At 36.3% G+C, this 23,717-nt stretch overlaps 1 protein-coding gene across 1 annotated transcript in view; it reads left to right on the plus strand.

Annotated features, from left to right (window-relative positions):
- The window catches only part of OSTN (osteocrin), a 43,223-nt gene that overhangs the window by 8,407 nt on the left and 11,099 nt on the right, over positions 1–23,717 (plus strand). Inside the window, exons 2-3 of the mRNA XM_026500375.4 lie at positions 4,080–4,178; positions 6,514–6,728. Of these exons, the coding sequence (XP_026356160.1) occupies positions 4,080–4,178; positions 6,514–6,728 (314 nt within the window). The remainder of the gene's footprint in view (positions 1–4,079; positions 4,179–6,513; positions 6,729–23,717) is intronic.

Raw genomic sequence — 23,717 nt, forward strand, 5'->3', positions numbered from 1 at the left:
TATAATTCTGACATGTGGAAAAGTCTTTGAACAAAGTTTGAAAAGTCACGCCATGTGAATGTTTGTTTATTTAGCAGTATTATTTAAAATGTGAAAACGCAGGAACATAGTAGACCAATTGGCTGACAATGAATGAAGTACGCACCTAACTTTGTATGGCAGATCCCACGCTCGCAGTCTCTTTCAAAGCTCCTCACTAGCCGGAGGAATATTATTCAAAAATCACTCAATCCAAGTTACTGATGTCCTGAAAATATTGCAAACATGTCCACTCCGGTGTATTCCTACAATGAACATCCTTCAGTGTTCTTTCTGTGATTTGGAGTGTACATGGGGGCAACTAGACTTTAAATCATAGGTTATATTTATCCACTATCAACAAAATAGGGAAATGGAGCTGAACCTACTCTTTTCCTTCCCTCCCTATAATTTCCTCTGTTTCTAATTTTGTGGCAATCAAGTTTCAACAAGTTAATCAAATGTCTTTTGTGTGGCAGGTGCCAGAGTGTTTGTTTTCATTAGTGTACCAACTGCCATATTTAGGAACTTGGCCTTTTGGTTAACTGGCTACAAGCATGGGTTTAAACCATTAAATGTGTGTATTTAAACTCAGCATTTATTTTTACATCTCCCTATCCAAATAATCAGGATGTGGTTATCTGTAAGATGACACATTACGACTCGTTTCCTATATACACCCAAGCACAAAAATATATGCCTCAAACATAATCATCAATATTATAAATGCCCATCATCCTGTGCCATTTATACTACTGGAGAGATGGAGAGAAACCTGGTTTGTAAAAGGTACATAAAAATAGTTAAAGGAAATCCGCATGGAAAGACTTATAAAATTGGGCAGTTTCACACTTTGTAACCTGTTTTTTAACATGATAAAAAATGAGGAAGAAAAACATCACAATTGTAGTTTATCTTTGATTGAATAAGAGAGCTATTTTAAAAAAATAAAAGATATGCCAGAAATATAAAATCATTTTTAAAATAGTTAAAGTTTTGATATCTCTTCCTTTACATTGAGGAAAGTTAAAGAGACAGCAGCATAATCAGAAGGAAAAAAAATATGATTCTGTGGCAGATATTGTAAGAATAGGTAATGTGGTTTTTGTTGGTATTTTTACCTGATAACTGTTGCATTCTTGTTATTTTTCTACTGTCTCAATTTAGAGTCATAGTCATGATTTATTGTTTTTTGATACTTACAAAAATACTCAGCTCAGATATCAATTTGTCAGAAAGAGAACACAGAATTTACTGCCCCCTTCCAGAAAGGGTGGAATATAGAGAAGTAACTAGCGGTTAACATTACAAGAGTCCAAAATATTTATTGGTGGCATACTGAAGAACTAGTTTAGACTATATAACATGAAAATTAAAGTTATATTTGATAAATGTTATCAACAACACTAAAATACGTTTATGCCCATTTTAAATGCTAATAGACTTGGTTAACACAGATGCTACCCTGTAGGTATAAAACACTTATTTGTCTATATTCTAGCAGATAGTCTCTATTGCTAAAATCTACCCTGAGGTTTCACAGTAACAGGATTATAAGGAAGTGTTGTAAAAAAAAATCTTGGGTCACACCAAACCGAATGTATTTACTAAAGAGATACTTAGTATCAGTGTTCTTTCACTTAAAATTATAAATATATTATAGGATAAAAAAGTTCACACAGATCAATTCAATCCTCCCAAAGGTCTTTTGAGGTGAGAATTACTCCTTGCTTCATGAATACGAAAAATAAAGCTCAAGTAGATTAAATGATGGCGCATCCAACATCGCTAATACTGAAGCCACGAGGAGACTCCAATCTGGTTCTTCAGCTCCATCTAAGCATCCCATCCTTTGTGATCTCAGCAGCTTTCTGAAGGATTGTTTTATGGAAATAAAAGTTTCCTGAGACTTCTCACTCATAATGTATGACCTGGTTGGGGGGTGGGGGGACGGACTTTTCCAAAACCATGTATCAAGTGGTGAAGTCAGGCCCATTCTATTGTAATCCACAGCCTGCGAGCTTCCCTAAACCACGCAATGCCTCACCTTTACCAGCAGTCAAAGTGGCAACTAGCAGACCTATTACAGACCATAGATTAGCATTCATTGTCTGTATAGTGGATTTTAATATAAAAAATCATAAATGTATAAATGACATCTTTGTGATTACTACACAGAATTAATAAATGTACTATTTAGACATATTTGCTTTAAAATATATATATAGATATATAGATATATATAGATATAGATTAAAACTAAGTCCTGGGGCACCTGAGTGGCTCAGTCGGTTAAGCATCTGCCTTTGGCTCAGGTCATGATCCCAGGGTCCTGGCATCTAGCCCCAGTCAGGGAGCCTATTAATCCCTCTCCCTTTGCCTGCCTCTCCCCTTACTTGTGCTCTTTCTCTCTCTGTCAAATAAATAAAATCTTTGGGAAAAAAAAACACTAAGTCCCTATGTTTCCCCCATAATCTTATTTACTTCCTTCCCTCCAGAGAAGCAATCATAGTCATGAATCAAGTTCTATTGGTTTATACTTTAAATATGTGTATAGATTTCAAAATACATAAAATTGCTTTGTGTATCTACAATTTAGGTAAATATATATTGTTCTACAACTTCCCATTTCCTCGCAAAGTGGCTTCATTGAAATCCATGCTCATAAATAGACATAACATTTAAGTCATTTGTTTTAATAGTAGATACAGATATATTTAAGTCATTTGTTCTAGGGGTGCCTGGGTGGCTCAGTCGTTAAAAGTCTGCCTTTGGCTCGGGGGGGGGGGGTGATCCCAGAATCCTAGGATCAAGCCCCACATTGGGCTCCCTGCTGGGAGCCTGCTTCTTCCTCTCCCACTCCCCTGCTTGTGTTCCCTCTCTCGCTGGCTCTCTCTATCTCTCTCTCTCTGTCAAATAAATAAAGAAAATCTTAAAAAAATAAATAAATAAAAAGTCATTTGTTCTAAGTCCATACTATGGATATACCTCAATTGATAAACCCATTTCCTCCTCAGTGGAGTACTTGGGTTGATTCCAGTTTTTTATCACTGTGAGCAATGAGTCTATGAACTTTCAGATATATATCTCCATAGAAACATGTAAGAGTTCCATTGGAATACATACCAAGAAGTGAAATATATGTTTGATAGGTAAGACATGATCATTTTCAACTTTTCTGGATATTGTCTAATTTTCTCCAAGTGATTGGATTCGTTTCCAACCCCACTAGCATCACTTGTGTTTTACTGTTTCCAAGCACCACTCTCACATTTGCAATGTTCACTTTGAATTTTTGCCAACCTGCTGGATCTCTATCTTTTTTTCTGCATTAAATAAGTTGCATGTACTTTTGGATAATGTATTTTTGGATGTTTATTTCCTATTAGGTTATTTCCTTTTCTATGAAGTGCCCATTCATAACTTTGGCCATTTTTTTACTTAATTGTTAATTAATTGTTATTTTTAAAATTTTACTTATCAGGTTTTAAATATTTCAAATGCTAATCTTTCTTTTATATATTATATTGAAAATATATTTCATTTTGTACCTTTTGGATCTTAAAAAATCCTTACATGACACAAGGACATAAATATATTTACTTATTGGATATGTGGTGTTTTTGAATTTGTGAATTTAAATGCTTTTAGACACAGCACATTTTCTCAGGTTCACACTGACCTCACTGGACCTTATTTTCTAAAACCTGGCCAATTTCACACATTTCCCCTAGATATATGAGGTTATAATCCTTGGATTAGATAGTCAAATAATAAGATTACACAAACTAGATTTCTCAAACTTTTGTTAGTTCAAATTATGATTAAAGCTATACCACCCCAGTCTAGGTTTCCATGGAAATGAAGCCTTAATAGAATTCATTCCAGGAGACTGACAGCTTCTATTAAGTATTATTTGAGTTTTGCAGAGATGCACTCCAGCATCTAGAAGCTGAATAATTTGGTTTATCACCTGCGTCTAACAAGCTTTACCAAAGCTTTTGTTTTTTATCTTTATATGCCAGACTAATAAATGTTGACCTGATGTTTGTGACCCTCAGATGCTGGACTGGAGATCGGCAAATGCACATTTTATTCTGGCCGTGACGTTGGTGCTGTGGGGTGCAGGAAGAGTACGCTCAGTGGATGCAGCAACAGAGGTAATGGAAATAGCTTAAGGGACCATATATTTTTTATGAACATAAGCCATTTCTACTTATGTCAGAAGCAGGTGCTGCTGACAAATAGAGAGAGGCCTTGATAGCACAAAATCAAGGAAACAGACTTTTTTTCCTATTGTCTTGACTTCATTGTAGATTCAGAGAAGGCCGGTTATCTGAATGTTAAAAAATGAACTGGAAGTAATAAAGATGTGCATTCCTTGAGCAAAAGAGCATTAGGAGAAAATTCGTTATCATTTCAGCCATATTTTTAATTAAATCAATTACATCAAGATGAAGTGCTTTTGTGTGAAATTTGAAGCTGTTATGTGTCAAAATTTGAGTTGTTTTGGCCAAAGTTTGTATGACTGTACAAATGTTTTCTTGCTGCCATGACTAAAGTACACAGGAAAAGAAATGCGAGGATGTCTCCACACAGAGAAACATTAATGTGGCTCATTTGTTCTTATTAGAAAGTGTTCTCTGTATTTCATAAATAACAAGTGAGAATCGGAAATGCATTTTACTGAAGGCAAGTTTTACTTGAGTTCCATGATTTTTTTTTTCCTGAGGATTAAGAACATCTTTAAAAAGGAACACACTCTATTTTGTACGTGCGGCAGTTGGAAGAAGGAAAACATATTTTTTGGAGGATGCACTGAGAGATAATAAAAGATCTCCTATCTTTGCCCTTTGAAAGATTGTCTGCTGCTCTTTAGAGTTTCTTTCTCATGATTATTGCACCCTTCCCTTCCCCAGTTTCTAAGTCATTAAGCTGATGTAGGAGAGTGATAGACATTGAGATTTTAGGCGGAGTTTGTGGACATTATGGAATCTGCACTGGAAATAACAAGAACTATGAGAGATTTCTTATTTTCTTTCTACAGGATGAGAGTGTGTTTGGGATAATTAGCTTCATGGCAGTATTCAGATGGAAGAGAAAAGCAGGTTATGAAGTGCTTAAGAGTGTACATACATTAAGCAGTGAGAGGAGCTGATGTAAGTCACTACTGATGGGAATCAGAAAGAGCAAGAGCAAGAGAGGTTTTCTAGGAAGAACTGACCAGACTTAGCACAAATTTGGTTGGTTTAGGAAAGGGGAGGCTCAATAGCTTTGAGTATAGTTGTCAGACTATTTGTATTTCACAAGAGGGTTGCAGGAGCCAATGATGAAAAGGTTTGGAGAATGCCACTCTTTCATTCTGTTGGGGAAAAATGAAGAACATAGAAAGAGAATGGAAGAAATAATCTAAGAAGAAAGACAGGAAGTGAAGAAAAAGAGTCTTGCCAAGACCAAGAGCTTGGCACAAGGAGCAATGTGACTTATAGTGGGGCAGGGGGGAGGTCCCTGGAGCTAGTTTCTTCCCACAGGGGAATATTCTCACTCTCTTAGAAAAGAAGTAATATCCCCCAAACTCCGCAATGACTAAAGATAGTTCATAGGAACACATTTTAAAATGCTGTGATCGGGCTTAGGAAAGGAAAAGACACCCATGCTTTTATGCTTTGAATGAAGGGCAAAGTGGCAATATATGTAACAAACAAGAAATTTTACATGGGAGGATAAAGTCATTGGGATAGTTCTGACTCACTGTAGACACTCATTAACATGTGGTAAAACATCACATGGAAAGAGATGGTAAACTTCCTGAGGCCAGAGACTGGATTTTGTTCATTTTTTTATCCATCAGGTCTAATGCAAAACCTGGTACATAGTGGGTGCTTAATTGCTTGAATCAATAAGGTGTGAATGAGTGGTGAAAAGATAACAGTGTGAAGTTTGCATTTTCAAAGTTCATTTAATAAGTATTTAGAAATTTACTGAATACTAACAATGAGCAAAATACTGGCCTAAGCATGACTAAGCGAACAAATAAAAGACTAAGTAGACATACTCAGGTTACTCACGATCTAATAAGCAACACAAATATATAGTAACCAATCCAATACAGGGGACAATGTAATGAGTACAATGATGAAAGATAGATAAAGTGCTATTGGAATGATACGGAGGGATGCAGCTGTTACTGGGAAAGAATCTAACAGAATGATCAGTTAATATACTAAATTTTAGAGGCAGGCCTGTAGTTTTTCCTTTTTTCCTGCGTGTTGGTGTGTGTGTGTGTGTGTGTTTTGTTTTAATTGTGTTTAGACATACCTCATCTCTATGCATTTTTGTCCCCGTAGGTCTTTTTCTGGGGACATAAATCCATAAGAAATCATGTTTCATGACAGGCAGGTCAGCTAAAGTGAGCAAAAGCCAAATGCTGATGATTATATATATTTAAGGGTTTTTTTTTTCTGAACAAATGGAATCACCTTACTTGCCCTCTAGGCTTTTGATTCTGGAGTCATAGATGTGCAGTCACCGCCCACGGTCAGGGAGGAGAAATCAGCTACTAATCTGGCAGCGAAACTCTTGCTTCTTGATGAACTTGTGTCTCTGGAGAACGATGTAATTGAAACAAAGAAGAAAAGGAGCTTCTCAGGTTTTGGGTCTCCCCTGGACAGACTCTCTGCTGGCTCTGTCGATCATAAAGGTAAACAGAGGTAAGTGAACTCTTGGAAGAGGAATATTTTTATTTTTAATTTTTCCATTCTAATTTGAGAAACAGAATTCCACATAAAAAATATAATGGAAACCTTGTAGGTAAACATATTTGACAGTGTTTTAGCTAACTTGTGAGTTTAATAGTATGATTTTGGAAATAATGGTTTAGAAAGCAAAATGACTGCTACAGTGTGCATTGATATTCACACTGTATGTGAAAGACCTACGGGGACAAAAATGCATAGAGATGAGGGATGTCTAAACACGTCATACTTTCCTGAGGAAGCTTCCACTGCATACAAATGTAAAATAGTTATTATAAGACATTACAGCCTTGTGAGATGAGGGGGGTTGTGTGTATTATGGGATAAATGTTATGGCCACTTGAGTCTTCAATTTAACAGAGGTAACCAGAATTCCATTTCTATTTTCACCTATGATACAAAGCTTTCCAGAGTGTGAATGAGCCCACTTTCATATACCGAGAGGTAGTGAAGATCTCTCAGGACTTGGAGTCAGAAAACGTGTGTTTAAATCAAATTTGTGAACATTTCTAGCCATGTGACTCATACAAGAATCCTACTTCCTGTGATCCTCAACTAACTTATCTGTAAAATGCGGATAATTACTTAACCTCTACAAAACTCAAATGAGTACTTTGTAGGCTATTATAATAGATTTAGAGTGATTAAGTCTCCTTTTAATCATTGAGTAACTATCAATTTAAATTTTAAGCAGTCGTTTCGATCTTGATTCATTTTCCACCTCCTCGGTCTTTGTTCCTGATGCTCAAGAGACCACCCAATTACCAAGGTCAGGAACCTGAGGAATTTACTAGGATTCCTTTTGCTTACTTGAAACATTCCATTTCTCGTGACATTCTTCAAATCCTATGTGCTTTGTATCTTAAATATTTCCAGAATATCTTTTCCCATTAAGGCTTTCCTAATTCTGGCCTCAATTATCCTTTTCATATTTGTCTTTTCCTCCAGTCTTTCATCATCTCCACCTCTACCACCATCATTACCTCTTTAGCACCAAGGTATCCTCTGCTCTGCTACCAGAGGGATCATTTAACACCAAAATCTTTTGGTGAAATGTTCCCATTGCTTACAAGATGAAAGAAAACTCCTCAGCAAACCGTACAAAGAATTTCAACATCTGACACCCCTTTTGTCATGCACTCATTTCCATGTCTTTGCCCCAGTCTCACCTGCTTACTTGGAGTTCTGGGACTTGTCATGTGTGTTCATGGTCTCATGATTTTGCTGTGCTCCAGGACTCAGCATACAGGATGCAATTTGCTAGACTTCTCTTCTGAGAGTCTCCAAGCTACGTGAGGAAATAAAATCACCATTTGGGGACTATAATTTATCACACCTGTACTTGAAAAATAATCCCTCACCTATATTTTGAAATTCAGACCCTATTTTTTTCTTTTTTCTTTTTTTTTTTTTTAAGATTTTATTTATTTATTTGACAGAGATAGAGACAGCCAGCGAGAGAGGGAACACAAGCAGGGGGAGTGGGAGAGGAAGAAGCAGGCTCATAGCAGAGGAGCCTGATGTGGGGCTCGATCCCATAACACCAGGATCACGCCCTGAGCCGAAGGCAGGCACTTAACCGCTGTGCCACCCAGGCGCCCCTCAGACCCTATTTTAATTAAACACATACAAATTAGTCCCACTTATTGTTCTAGACATTGTGTTGGCTCCTGTTGAAAACAGGAGGAAGGTATAGTCTCTTTCCTTCAAAGAAATCACATGCTAATAAGAAATATGAAAATACTGATAATGAATTATAACGTAAAGCAAGAAGAGAGATGTTTATGAAGCGATTTCTAAAGGCCATGGAATTCCAAGGAATCAGTGGAATTTTAGAGGAGAAAATATTGTGCCTTCTAATAAATGTGATTTCTCTGATTCCTGGGTCTTGCAAATAGTCTATTAAATAATTGAAAAATCAATATATAGATGTTATATGTAAATATTTAAATATAAATTTATAATAGCATAAATACATAGCTTATATACCAAATACATATGGCATTGATTTCATAAATACATATAATCTATATTGAGGTTTCGTCCTAACAATTTCTTCAGGAAGTATCTGAAGGGGAGACCATATTGGGAGATATAATCTATCTCACATAGCTTAGCTTGCAAGAAAAAAAAAGGGAGATTAGCAAGCATTTCATACCCATTTGAACAGATTTTCACTATAAAGGCTAAAAATAAGCTGTTATAAACATTTTAAAAATTAGGGAATATTGTTCCCCTGAGCACTTCTTGCGAAAGCTGCTAGATGAGTTTCTTTGGACGAAATGACTGGAGAGATATCAGCACAAGAATTGGTATGAGCATAACTGGAATTAAAGTGAAATGATGGTTACAAGGAAAAGAGTGCTGCATGTTATGATTACACAGATCCATCTGACAACATAGATTCATCAAATATCTAGCAGGGCAGGAACAATAGTGAGAACATTTACAATTTGGAATGAGTTTTGATTGTTTCATGGCTACTCACTGGGAATCAGAGTTATCACTACAAATAGTTGCTTGGAGGCATGGCCAAGAAGGAAAAAAGATTACAAACTGAATTTAACAAATATTTTACTAAAAAAGAAAACAGCTGAAAAGAGCAAAGACTAAGATTTTCATATAAAAGTATTAGAGTAAAGAAAGTAAGAAGAAAAATTAAAACTTTCCCATAAAAAAGACATTAAAAACTTTATATAAAATAACATATATAAATATAACATTTAACACATGATAGATTCTAAAAAATACTGATTATATTAATAAATGTAAATAGATGTAACTTGCCTATTAAAATGCAAGTATTTTTAGATTGTCTGATAAAGGAAAACCCAACACTCTTCTGTGTTTAAGATACATATCTACAAATAAAGATATTTAGAAAGGCTGGCACTAAAAGAATGGACAAATTATATCGGGAAAAATTAAAGGAAAATAAATTATAAACAAATAATAAGTTAAAAATTTTAAAAGAGTGAACACAATAGTATTTATCAGAGAGAAACCACAGGGAATGCTAAGAAATAGAAACATATTAAGAATAGGAGACTTTAATTCATTTTTTAAATCCAAGGGAGATTATATATTTAAAATTTATAGAAGACATACACAATATAATCCATAAAACAGAATTTATAGATCTACTTTGAACCCTGAATTTCAGTAATAGAAAATATAGATTCTTCTCAAGTGCATATGGCTTATTCACAATATTTACTGTATCTGAGGTGACAAACCCTCTAGAAATTCTAAAGAACAGATATATCAAAAAAGTACTGACTAACTAAAATACAATAAACTAGAACTTAATAACAAAACCAGAAAACCAGTGGCACTTTTACCTAGGAAGTATAAACCATATTGTTAAATAGCTGTTGGGTCAAAGAAGAATACAAAATAAAATTACATACTTTATTGAAAATAATAATAATGAAAATGTAATATTAGGGGCAGGTAAAGCAAATATCAGATAAAAATCATGATTATACCAATAAAAATAAAAAGTAAAAATAAAGCAAGTGACACACAAGAAAATTTAGAAAGAACAACAAAACAAGCCAGGAAAAGCCAGGGGAGAAAATTTAAAAAAGCAGAAACTAGGAACAATGACAAAAGTTGAAATCAATGTTTGTGAAGCATGACATAAGATAAAAGAAATAAATGCAAAGCTGTGTTTCTTAAATCAAGAAAAATACAAGCCACTAGTTAACCTAATTAAGAAAAAAGTAGATGAAGCAAATTCACAAAATTAGAAATGACAAGATGGAAACACCAAAATAGAGAATGTTTAAAAAGAGAGCAACTTTGGTCAACTGTATATAAATAAATCGAAGACCTGAAAAAAAAGGATAAAATTTTGGAAAAATATCATTTACAGACAATGACCCCAAAAGAGATAGATGGTCCAATTACCATGGAGATTTTTTTTTTAATTTTATAAGAGGTTGCCAAGAAGAAGCAGATGTAGATATTTTCATGGGAGGATTTTACCAAATCTTAAATTATCCGATAATCCCAAGGTTATTTTATCTTTGTAGATCTTAATAAGCAAAGTAAACTTTCCAAGTTCATTTCCTGATACAAATATAATATTGATCCCCAAATCACAAACATTACATTTTAAAAACGTAATTTTAGACTCATCTCATATATGAATATCAATGCAAAAACTATAGATATGAAGTTAATAAACAGAATCCAATAAAACTTTAAAAATATAACACATCTTAGCCAATTGGGCTTATTCCAGGAAAGTGTCATTCAATATTAGGAATTCCTTTAATGTAATCCATCCTGTCAATAGAGCAATGGAGAAAACACATGTGATCATATCCATAGATGGCAGAAAAGGCATTTGACAAAATCTAACATTTATTATATTGTTTAAGGTACAACAAAATGAGAACTGACAGATACTTTCTTAATATGGTGTCTGTGCGTGTGTGTGTCTGTGCGTGTGTGTGTGTGTGTGTGTGTGTGTGTGTGTGTACTCCTCAACCCAAAGACAGTATCTTACCTAATGGTGACATATACTGGAAGTTTTACTACAGTGAGGAACAGAAAAACCACGCCCATTATTTCTACTACAATTTAGAAACACATTTAGATAAGAGAAAACATTTGGAGACATAAGAATTGGAAAGAAAGAAGTAAAACTATGTTTATTTACAAATGACAAGCTGGGAGCCCCTGGGTGGCTCAGGCAGTTAAGTGTCCGACTTTGCTCAAGTCATGATCTCAGGGCCCTGAGATTGAGCGAGCCCCCATGGGCTCCATGCTCAGCGGGGAGTCTGCTTGTGCTTTGACCCCTCCCCTTGCTCGTTCTGTCTCTCAAATAAATAAATAAAATCTTTTAAAAAAACAAACAAACAAAAAATGACAATTTGGAAAAACCAAGATAATTAATGGAAAAACTACCACAACAAAACCCTGTTGATAAAAATGCGAAGTGCATGAATATATAAAGCTAATAGCACTTGTACATACTAGCGGAGATCAGATAGAAGACCTCACTTACAATTGCGTAAAAATAGGAAAATATCTAGGCATACAGCTAGCAAAGAATGTCCATCACTCAGCCATAAAAAAGAATGAAATCTTGCCATTTGCAATGACATGGATGGAGCTAGGGAATATAATGATAAGCGACGTAGGTCAATCAGAGAAAGACAGACACCATATGACTTCACTCATATGTGGAATATAAGAACAAAACAAATGAACAAAGGGGGAAAAAGTAGGAGAGAGGCAAACTAAGAAACAGACTCTTAACTATAGAGAACAAACTGATGGTTACCAGAGGGGAGGTGGATCAGGAGATGGGTTATATAGGTGATGGGGATTAAGAAGGGCACTTGTGATGAGCACCAGGTGTTGAATCACTATATTGTACACCTGAAACTAATATTACACTGTATGTTAACTAACTGGAATTTAAATAAGAACAAAAAAATGTCTATATATGAGGAAACCTATAGGAAAAATGCTAAAATAGGAAAAGTAGATTTGAACAAATGGAGGCTCACAATGTTCCTGCAACAAACGACTCAAAAGCAGAAAAGATGGCAGCTCTTCTTAAGTTAAATTACAAACTTAACACAATTACAATAAAAAATACTATCAGGTTTTTTTGGATCTAAAGAAATTGGTTTCAAAATTAATTTGGAAAAATTAAAAACTAGCATAAATGGAAAAACCCCAAAGAAAGAAAATCCCCACCAAATATTTTAAAATTTCATGTTTCCTTTCCCTACAGTGGTATAATAGCTCATGGATGGGCTGAAAATAAAATTTAAAAAAAAATTTTTTAGTTAGCCGAACAGAAATTCAAGAAATAGACATATTACTTGATTTAAAAAGCAGTATCAGATATTAGTGAGCAAAAGGATAGACTCTGAATAAGTGACCTGGAAATATGGAAAACAAAAGATAAAATTGATCCTTTCTCAAACTATACATTATGATAAATTCTAAATGAATTAGAGATTTAAGTGAGAAAACAGATGAATCCATTTCAGTGAAGAAAACATTGGCGAGTTCTGTTCAGAGAAAGAGTAGGTAAAATCTTCCAAATTCTGGTGCAAAAATCCAGAAAAATTCAGAAAAAGATAAGGAAGGAAAAACTAGATACACTTGATTGATTATATATTTTTTAACGTTTCCATAGCTACAGGTACCAGAAAGCAAAGTAAAAAAGAAAAATAACAAATTGGAGAAATGCTTGTAACTTAAAGACAAAGTGTTAACAACTTTAATATATACAAAGAACTTTTAAAAATAGAGAAGAAAATGAACAAGTCAGAATAATGAGGTAAAAATAGTTCGTCAAAAAGAAATGCAAATCATGCACGATCACGTGAAAAGATGCTACCTGTTGTCATAAGAAAAAAAGCACTTAAATTTTTGCTGATATACTATTCTTGTGTGTGTCCAATTGGCAAAAATCCATCAAAGAGATAAAATAGTCTTGCCCCAAGACCCACCTCGTAGGTGGATTTTCAGGAAATACGGAAGACAGAGAAATCACTCCAGAGACACTGCAGAGATGCAAACAGCAAGAGTCAGACTATAGGAAACTGCAAGATGAATAATCTAGTTTCTTCAATCAATGAATACAAGGTTTTGAAGAAAAAGAGATGGAGGGGAAAGGGCATCCGAAAGATTAAAGCAGAATAAGACATTTATTAACCAGTCACATTAAAAAATAACTTAGTAAGAAACAATGGTGAACATGAATAGGGGCTACTTGATGATTTTAAGTAATTAGTGTGTACCTTTAAATATGATAATGATACCCTGGTTACATTAAAAGTGAGAGATTCTCATTCAAAAGTTTGATTGAAAGCATTTATCTTGGATTTGCCTCAAAATAGTACGGGAGTAAGAATGGAATGGAAGAAGCAGGATTTGCCTAACTGGTGATTGTTGATGTAGAATGAGGGATACTTGGGAGCTTTTTATACAATTCTATTTGGCAGATCTGAAATATCCCATGAGAAATTGAAGGGGGGGTGGAAAAGACTATACAATGAGAGAAATAGTAGATTAGATCTGGCCAAACAGTAAATGAATTCCTCATATGAGAAGGCTAAGGAAATGACTTCAGAATATATCAAAAGAGATGGAGAACAGAATAAGAAATTATAATGTGTAAATTAATCTAACAAGTGTTTAGTGGGAACAAATAGAACAGAGGGAATCCCTATTTGAGGAGATAATGGGTATTGTTCAATAATTTTCCAGAAAAGGTAAAAAAAATGATGATTTTTCATATTCAACAGTAATAACAAATTTTAACTGAAATAACTAGTACTGCTTTTGAAAGGTTAAGTGGATTAAGAACAAAATTATTTTGTGGAGAGGAAGTCATCTAAGAGATGGTTTACAGACTTGAACATTCAGGGCATGTTCTTGTGAGGGCTTAATAGCAATGGTATGGGCTCAGTATCAGATACAGATAAGAAGCAGGACAAGAAATGAACTTGTGAAGGAGATTTGGTGCCACGCAGGAACGCCATTTAAAAAACTATGTTCAAAAACTATACAAAACCCATATACTCTTTCAGTATCTCTGAAACTAGACAGTGAATGTCCCATCCAACGAATGTAAAGCAAGAGAGGATTTTAGGAGAGTAACATGATCGTAGGAGGTCGAAAATCGTAGTTTTCTATTTCCTTTTGTTCCACCTTTCCCTTCACCTCCAAATACTTACAGAAGTTGGAAATGAGTTAAGTAGAACTAATACATTACACAGTAGTTTCCCCATGAGCTTGAAAAATTGAGGATTGCCCTTAACCTAGATTTTTTATCTTGCTTCATCTCTGGAATTAGAATACAGAGACTAGGCTTTTCTGTACTCTCTGGCATACCAACAAAGGTGAGCTCCAATGTCAGGATTGTTTTACTTAGAATCTATTTAGAATGACCTATACACATTAACAATTTTCTTATGTAGATGTAAGTTATTTATGCATTTTATATTTTTATCTTCCGTAGTTGATGGTTTACTCTTTCAAATTAAATTCAAAGGGCACACCTTGTGGGTTTTTATTTTTCAGGATTTATTTATTTTTTTATTTTTTTTAAAGATTTTATTTATTTATTCGACAGAGATAGAGACAGCCAGCGAGAGAGGGAACACAGCAGGGGGAGTGGGAGAGGAAGAAGCAGGCTCCCAGCGGAGGAGCCTGATGTGGGGCTCGATCCCAGATCGCCGGGATCACGCCCTGGGCCGAAGGCAGGCGCTTAACCGCTGTGCCACCCAGGCGCCCCAGGATTTATTTTTTTTTAATAGGGATTCCGGTTCTTGGTCTCAAAGTAAATATTAAATTTGGTTTGTACATTAGGAAGGTGGAAAACAAGGGAAAATAAGTAGTAAGTCTTGCATAAAATATTTCTCTATGCCTTCTTGAGTTTTAACAGAAAAACAATTTTAGATTTTTTTAAAAGTATAATGATAACTCAAAATGAAAAATTAAAATTTTCAGTCATTTACAAAAATATCTTTGTATCATTGAAATGTATATAATAAAGTGACAGGACAAAAATGTGCATTTCCCCATATTTAGTATAAAAAGATACAGTTTAGAGTTTTGCAACTATTTTATAAAGAGAAAATTCATAGAAGTTATAGTAATTTTGCTTGGGAGAGTCATACATAAGGTTATTTGCTGCTCTTTTATCATATTTGAGACAATATGATTAATCCAGGTAGCTTTAACCTCTTCCCTATTTATTTTTGAAATGTTCACGAAATTAGGAATTATTATATTACTTTAACATGTCTGAGTGTGCACACTTTCTTTGGTGCTTATAAACATCTGTGGTTTCCATGTGTATGCCATCAAGTTGTATCCTTCTCAGGCATGCATTCTCTACCTTCTCATATTTACCCAGAGAAAGGCATAGGTCCAAGATCCATTTTCATACTGTAGCCCCAAGATTCACTCATCACTTAATCCAGGGATTCATAGACTTCTTTGGGTCATGAGCCACTACAGTAGTTTGGTGAAACCTATGGACTCCTTCTCATATTATTGTTTGTAAGTGGATAATAGTCATAAGAGTTCAAAGATTACCAATATATAGAAACAGAATTATCAAAAAAATTAAAACTAATTAGTAATACAGCAATATATTTATTAATGCATAAAACAACATGTTCTAACACACAAGTCTAAAAAACAGCAATCATTTCAAGTAGTGCCGAACATAAAAGCAATTTCGAAGTATCTACAACGACTGAATGTGATCTGAATATATCTATGATTTCTATTTGTGGCAAGGTCTAGGTACTCCTAATGTTATTGTGATCTGATCCCTGCATTCATAAGTGAAGGAATCGCTGTGTTTCAATTAGGAGGTAATGAAACAGAAGATGTAACACTTTCCCATCACATTTATGCATCCTTGAATTATATTGGCAATATGACTCCATATTTAAAAACTCTGAATTTCGAGCATATGACATGCATTATTTTATTTTCAATTATTATAAAATATTCAGAAAAGAAAATTTTACACTCTGCTTTTGCAAAACTTCATAAGAGATGGAAATGGAAAGTTGAATAAATAGTTGGGGGAAAATAAAAACAAAAACAATCATGAAAAGATAAACAGAGCAAAGTCTATGTCAAATCATATTAAAATGAAGCAAAGAGCCACCTATTGGTTCCTATTTTGTATGATGCTTAACTTTTTTTCTACCTCAATTTGACACCAGTTTCATTTTCAAATGGATGTGCAAATTAATTCTCAGGGCAAAGTTAACCGTGTTTTGAAGTCCAAAGTATTTTCCTCATTCAGTTCGCTTGTTTAAAACCTGCAGTTAATGAATGGTTTTCTTATTTATGCAAATAAAACGAAGCAGCTATGATTATATCCCTGGCAAAATGGAATCTACTCTATGAATGACGCTTTAATATTAGAAGATGCTAATAATAGGCCTGGAATTTCTCTAAAAACTGTTTTCCCTCACTCCTTCACACAATGCTGAGAATACCTTGTGGAAAAGAAAACAACACTAATACTCTATTTATATTGACTTACTATAAGCATCTTCACAACTGTTATTGCTTGAATTCTCTCGTTAATATCTTGAGGTCAGCATTATTGTGTCAGTCGGGGTTTCTGCAGGAAATAGGCAGCACATTGGAAATAGGAAAGTTGGAGAAGCATTTGTTCACAGCAGGACTTACTACAAAAGACTGAGTAGAAGGGAATCATAATGGATGGCGCAACAGCCTGAGACACTGGTCTAAAGAGATAAAGGAAGGGAGAGGTTTCCAGAAGTCAGAGAGTCCTGAATAGTCAGATGGGTTCAGAGAAGCAGTGATCTTCAGTCGGGGGAAGTGACCTGGCAAGGCGGGAGGCAGGGGGCATTATCCTGACCTCACTTCCTCTGTTCTTCTAGTCTCTTTCCAAGGCTGCCCATTGCCTAACCCAAACGAAAGCCAGAGAGCAAAGGAATTTTTATGTGATCCAAACAGGTTAGCCTCCTGGACTGAAAGTCAAATGAGAAAAGGCAGAGATTGACTCTGGCACGCAAGATGGAAGATATACCCAGTGTAATTATACACATTGTACAGATTCAGGGCAATAAACTTTGCTCCCATACATTGTTATTATAACCACTTAGTTCAAAGAGAAGGACTCCATGGGACATACTCAGAAAAACAATTTTAATCCCCACCTCCGTGCATTCTAACCTATTCAGCAGGAGCTGCTTCCTACATCTTAGATAAAAACAAGGGCGGGTACTATGGCTCCACTGGTCCCATTGAAATAATAAAGAACCCTCTGGTCACTTTTATTAGAAAACAACCATATTTCAGCCATTCAAATAACTATTCTTATATCTTAGCCCAACATAAATATGATTAAAGTTTCTCCTCTCCCCTGCTTGTGCCCCATTCAAGCCGTAAACCAGTAATGGGAAGGGGGTTGCCTGTAGTCAGTTTGTCCTCACCCATTCCCCTGCTACAGTGGGCTGCCTTCGGCTTCCCCGGTCTTGGGGATGGCAGTGCAGAGAGGTAAGGAAAAGTCTGACTTGAATGATACTATTATGCCCTGGCTTTACTGCTCTCTGGCCTCACTAAATGCTCAAAGCAGATTCCTTATCATGGGATTTGGGGGAGGGGGTCATCACATAACCCCCATTGTTTCTTGCTTCTTGCAATGTTTCTCCCCTGGTAGGTCAGTTTGCCCCTCATCCTCATCCTCCCTTCCCAACTTCTTCATTTGACACCACCCACCACCAGCATCCTACTGAGGTCGCCTCACTATCACCCCTGGCATCAAGCCCATCAGGGAAGGTGCCTTTTATAATGAACCTAGGCCAACTCTACCCGTGCGCTGGCTCTGTGTCTGCCCTACAGAAATCCCACATCTTTGATTCTGGTCACTGAAACTGAAGCTGCTCTTTATGTCAGCATCTCTTCATTCTTGCCCAGAGCAAAGTCTCCCAGCATCTTGTTCTTCAGATCTCACTGACACTGCTTTCTCAGGCCTGCCCCTTCCACGGGCACATGTCAAGCCATCTAAGTTGTTTTCTTGAACCGCCCCCCCACCCTGGAATATGAAAGAGGAGGAAAAATGCCACTGTTCTCCAACAACTCATTTCACAGAAATTCTCCTTCTTCACCTATTCTACATCTGTCCTGTTATTGGACTCAAGTTCAGAAAATCAGTTTTTAGGAAACCCCTTTGCAAAAACGGCACGAACCTAGCGTCTCACTTTGGAATGCAAGAGGAAATACTTGCCACCTACCTCTGTTTTTCCTCAGCTTTTTGAGGCCACAGCTGAAACTGAGATAGAAAAAAATCCCATTTTAACATTCTGGTATATATGGGCTTTTTTTTTTTTTTCCCAATCCCTATAACTCCCTAAGAAGATATTATTATCCCCATTTTATTTGCATATTTTCCGGGAGGCAAAATTATTTTTCTGAGATTACCAGCTAGAATGTTAGATTGTTTAACTCTAAATCCAGTGACTTTCCAGGTAAATAGCTGCTTCTGATGAAGAAATTAAAGTTCTGTATGAAAAAGGCACTTTTCCAAGACCCGGAACAGCAAGGTTCACTTAGAATGTGTACATTAAATAAATAGCTTTAGAAAAATTATACCAATGATATATGGGTTTCTGTCCTAAGCCAGACATTAAATTCAGGCTACAGTTGAGAATAGTAATTGCGGTTTCATTTTGTCAGATATGATTGCCCTTCTTGATGGCAGTCCCAAAGATTAAAGATAAAAATCTTAACATTTCATTTTCCTTTCTAATTAATTGAGAAGCAATGCTATAGACCGAGGCCAGCCTAGAAATTTCGTGATTTTTGCTATTCCTTTCCAGCTCTTATTTGGTGATGCCCTAAGGAGGTAGTTCAAAATGGGCTCCATTTCAGAGTGAGAAACACAGGAAAATGATTCAGAGTATGGTGTGCTATTTCCCTACTTCCTTCCTTCTAGTTGAAAAGCCTGCTGTATAATAGGAAATGCTCTTAAGTATAATGATCCGGGACCATTGTTCCTCATAACTGCTCTCTATTGCTGGCCTCTCATCACCGCAGCTCAATACCACAGACTGAGACAGTCCCTTTGCCTTTGCTCCCTACCTCACTCATGTATGGATGAGTTTAAAACCTTCTCCCCAAAGAGGCAATACTTGATTCTATGGATAGGCTTTGATATGTACGTCACCTACTCCCATCCCCAGAAGAAAATTCCAGAAGACATTTTTGTGTAAATCTATTTGCTGGGTCACAGAGGTTCATGAGCCAAGCAAATGAAGATCCCCTATGCCTTATCCTAATGCTTTACAGCAATTTCCAAATCAAGCATGCCTATGTTACTTTACAGAAACTTCAATTTCATTATTTATTCCAGTGCTCATGGTTTGTTTCTGCCCATTCCTTGGGGTAATACTTTAGAAGGTGACATTATGCTTAGCACCATCATCATAAATTTAATAGAATCCATTTAAAATTGAATTACTGCTTTGAAATAGAATTCCAAAAGCCATATATCAACTTTCTGCTAGGCAAAGTAGCACTTTCTTCCATCTTATTAAACATATCCCATTCATTAAGCCTCAAATTTCCATGGAGAGGAACTCCAGTTAGGGAAAGACTAGCTTCTTGTCCTACCCTTGATTCACTCCCTTCTGGAAGAGAAAGCAGTCATTTATCTAATAGGCCATTTATTGAGAAAGAGTTGAGCATGTTTTGTTGATCACCTTTCTTCCTGTTACTTGATAACCATGACTAGTTGTATAAATTGGTCTAATCCAAGCAGGAAACATGAAGAAGCCCTTTCAAATGCAGGTGTGAAGCCACATCCTGTGTTCAGCTTGATCACTAATAAAAATGACATTTTGGTTTCCATGCATTAATCATAACTTATTTCTCTATTGTTTCTGAATGTAGACTCCGGGGAAAAAGGGACATTGTGTATTGGCCCTAAAAACTACACCATCATTCAGACTCATTGTGGTCCTTCATCCTAATATTCTGGAATTTGAATTTAAAAGCCTAATTGTCTGTTTTATTTTTTTAATTTTTTTTATTATATTATGTTAGTCACCATACAGTACATCCCTGGTTTCTGATGTAAAGTTCGATGATTCATTAGTTGCGTATAACACCCAGTACACCATGCAATACGTGCCCTCCTTACTACCCATCACCAGCCTATCCCATTCCCCCACCCCCCTCCCCTCTGAAGCCCTCAGTTTGTTTCTCAGAGTCCATAGTCTCTCATGCTTCATTCCCCCTTCTGATTACCCGATTACCCCCCCCTTTCTTTATCCCTTTCTTCCCCTACCAGTCTTCCTAGTTCTTATGTTCCATAGATGAGAGAAACCACATGATAATTGTCTTTCTCTGCTTGACTTATTTCACTCAGCATTATCTCCTCCAGTGCCGTCCACGTTGCAGCAAATGTTGAGAACTCGTTCTTTCTGATAGCTGAGTAATATTCCATTGTATATATGGACCACAACTTCTTAATCCAGTCATCTGTTGAAGGGCATCTTGGTTCCTTCCACGATTTAGCTATTGTGGACAATGCTGCTATGAACATTGGGGTGCATATGGCCCTTCTCTTCACTACGTCTGTCTCTTTGGGGTAAATACCCAGTAGTGCAATGGCTGGGTCATAGGGTAGCTCAATTTTTAACTTTTTAAGGGACCTCCACACTGTTTTCCAGAGTGGCTGTACCAACTTGTATTCCCACCAACAATGTAGGAGGGATCCCCTTTCTCCACATCCTCTCCAGCAATTGTTGTTTCTTGCCTTGTCAATTTTTGCCATTCCAGCTGGCATAAGGTGGTATCTTAGTGTGGTTTTGATTTGAATTTCCCTGATGGCTAATGATTTTGAACATTTTTTCATGTGTCTGTTAGGCATTTGTATGTCATCATTGGAAAACTGTCTGTTCATATCTTCTGCCCATTTTATGATTTGTTTATTTGTTTCTCGCGTCTTGAGTTTGAGAAGTTCTTTGTAGATCTTGGATACCAGTCTTTTATCTGTAGCATCATTTGCAAATATATTCTCCCATTCCGAGGGCTGCCTCTTAGTTTTTTTGACTGTTTCCTTGGCTGTGCAGAAGCTTTTTATCTTGATGAAGTCCCACAAGTTCATTTTATCTTTTGTTTCTCTTGCCTTTGGAGATGTGTCATGAAAAAGGTTGCTTTGGCTGATGTCGTAGAGGGTGCTGCCTATGTTCTCCTCTAGGATTTTGATGGATTCCTGTCTCACATCGAGGTCTTTTGTCCATTTGGAGTTTATCTTTGTGTATGGTGTGAGAGAGTAGCCAAGTTTTACTCTTTTGCATGTAGCTGTCCAATTTTCCCAGCACCATTTATTGAAGAGACTGTCTTTTTTCCACCGGATGTTTTTTCCTGCTTTATCAAAGATTAGTTGTCCAAAGAGCCGAGGGTCCATTTCTGGGTTCTCTATTCTGTTCCATTGGTCTATGTGTCTGTTTTTGTGCCTAGTACCATGCTGTCTTTGTGATCACAGCTTTGTAGTATAGCTCGAAATCCGGCATTGTGATGCCCCCAGCTTTGTTTTTCCTTTTCAACAGTTCCTTGGCGATTCGGGGCCTTTTCTGGTTCCATACAAATTTAAGGACTATTTGTTCCAGTTCTTTGAAAAATGTCCTCGGTATTTTGATCGGGATAGCATTGAAAGTGTAGATTGCTCTGGGTAGCATGGACATTTTAACTATGTTAATTCTTCCGATCCATGAGCATGGAATATTTTTCCATCTTTTTGTGTGTTCCTCAATGTCTTTCAAGAGTGATTTATAGTTTCTAGAATATAGATCCTTTACGTCTCTGGTTAAGTTAATTCCAAGGTAACGTATGGTTTTTGGTGCTTAATTGTCTGTTTTAAATACAACTCTGTGGACTTTGATGATTTGCCTTTTCATTCTTTCAGGGCTTTGCTGAATCCTTCATTTTAGTCTGTCCTCATACATCAGTCCTTCCAAGTTCATACAGTTATAGCTGTCCTCCTATAGTCATTTCTTCTTTTTTTTTTTTTAAGTTTATTTATTTACTTAAGTAATCTGTACCCCCAGTGTGGGGCTTGAACTCATGACCATAAGATCAAGAGCCGTGTGTTCTTCTGACTGAGCCAGCCAGACTCCCCCTCATTCAGTAATTTCTTAATTCTGTACCTTAATTATAAATTGTGATAACCAAGATAGGGACCATCATTTGTTTTATTGTTTCCATATGCTCCATAAATTCTTCCTGGAACACCCAAATTAGACGCGATCTCTTCCCTTGCGGAATTCCAGAGCATTTTGAATCTCGTGGTATTAGATATCTATTGCTATGTGGACAGGTTACCCAAAAGTTGGCAGCTTAAATCATTAATAAATGTTGATGTTCTCACATAATTTCTGTGCATCAGAAATCCAGAAAACGTTTGCCTGAATGCTTCTGGCTCAAGGTGTCTCTAAGGGTTAAAGTGAAGAAGTTGGCCAGGGCTGCAGTCATCTGGAGGCTATGCCAGGGCTGGATTATCCATTTCCGAAATGACCCACTCAGCATGGGTGATGGCAGGAAGTCTTAGTTCCTCACTGGCAGTTGGTAGGAGGCTTTAGTTCACTGCCCCAAAAACTTCTCTATAGGACTGTTAGAGTGTCCTTAGGAAATGGCAGATGACTTCCCTAATCTGAGTGATCCAACAAAGCAGGGCAGAAGCTGCAATATTTTCATGACTTAGCTTTGGAAGTTACACATTAATCACAATATACTGTTGGTTACAGAGGTCAGCCCTGCTCAGTGCAGAAGGAGACTGAATTATCGTGGTATTATTGGGGTTCATGTTGGAACCTGGCTACTGTACTCACCTAAGCTGTATGGTATAATAGTTTAATTACATGTTTTACTAATCTAAATTACTGAGCTACTTAAGGGGCACCTGGATGGCTCAGTCGGTTAAGCCTCTGCCTTCAGCTCAGGTCATGATCCCAGGATCCCGGGATCAAGCCCCCTGTTGGGCTGCCTAATCCCTCTCCTTCTGTGCCTCTCCCCAGCTTGTGCTCTCTCTCTCTCTCTCAAATAAATAAATAAAATTGTTAAAATAAAAATAAATTCCTGAACTTATTTAAAAGAACATCCTCTGTTAACCATCACTACATCTTCCCTTTCTGCGTATTACTCAAGGTTGCTAGAGTGGCATGTCCATTTAAGACGCACTGACAAATCAGACTGTTGTTTTTAGGGAACATTCTCCACACTCTGATTCGTAGGTTTCTTTCCTTGGAACTCAAAATCATAAGCAGGATCAGTAAAAGTTGATGTATCCAACAATTGGGAGGGGGGAACATTTATGTTAACATTTAATAACTATTAAAATCAAGGAAGTTCCAGTCCATGAAATAAGCCTTAAAATTTTTAAAGCTCTGGTTACCATATAGAACATAT

The sequence above is a fragment of the Ursus arctos genome, unplaced genomic scaffold (assembly GCF_023065955.2).
Source record: "Ursus arctos isolate Adak ecotype North America unplaced genomic scaffold, UrsArc2.0 scaffold_4, whole genome shotgun sequence".
NCBI lineage: Eukaryota > Metazoa > Chordata > Mammalia > Carnivora > Ursidae > Ursus > Ursus arctos.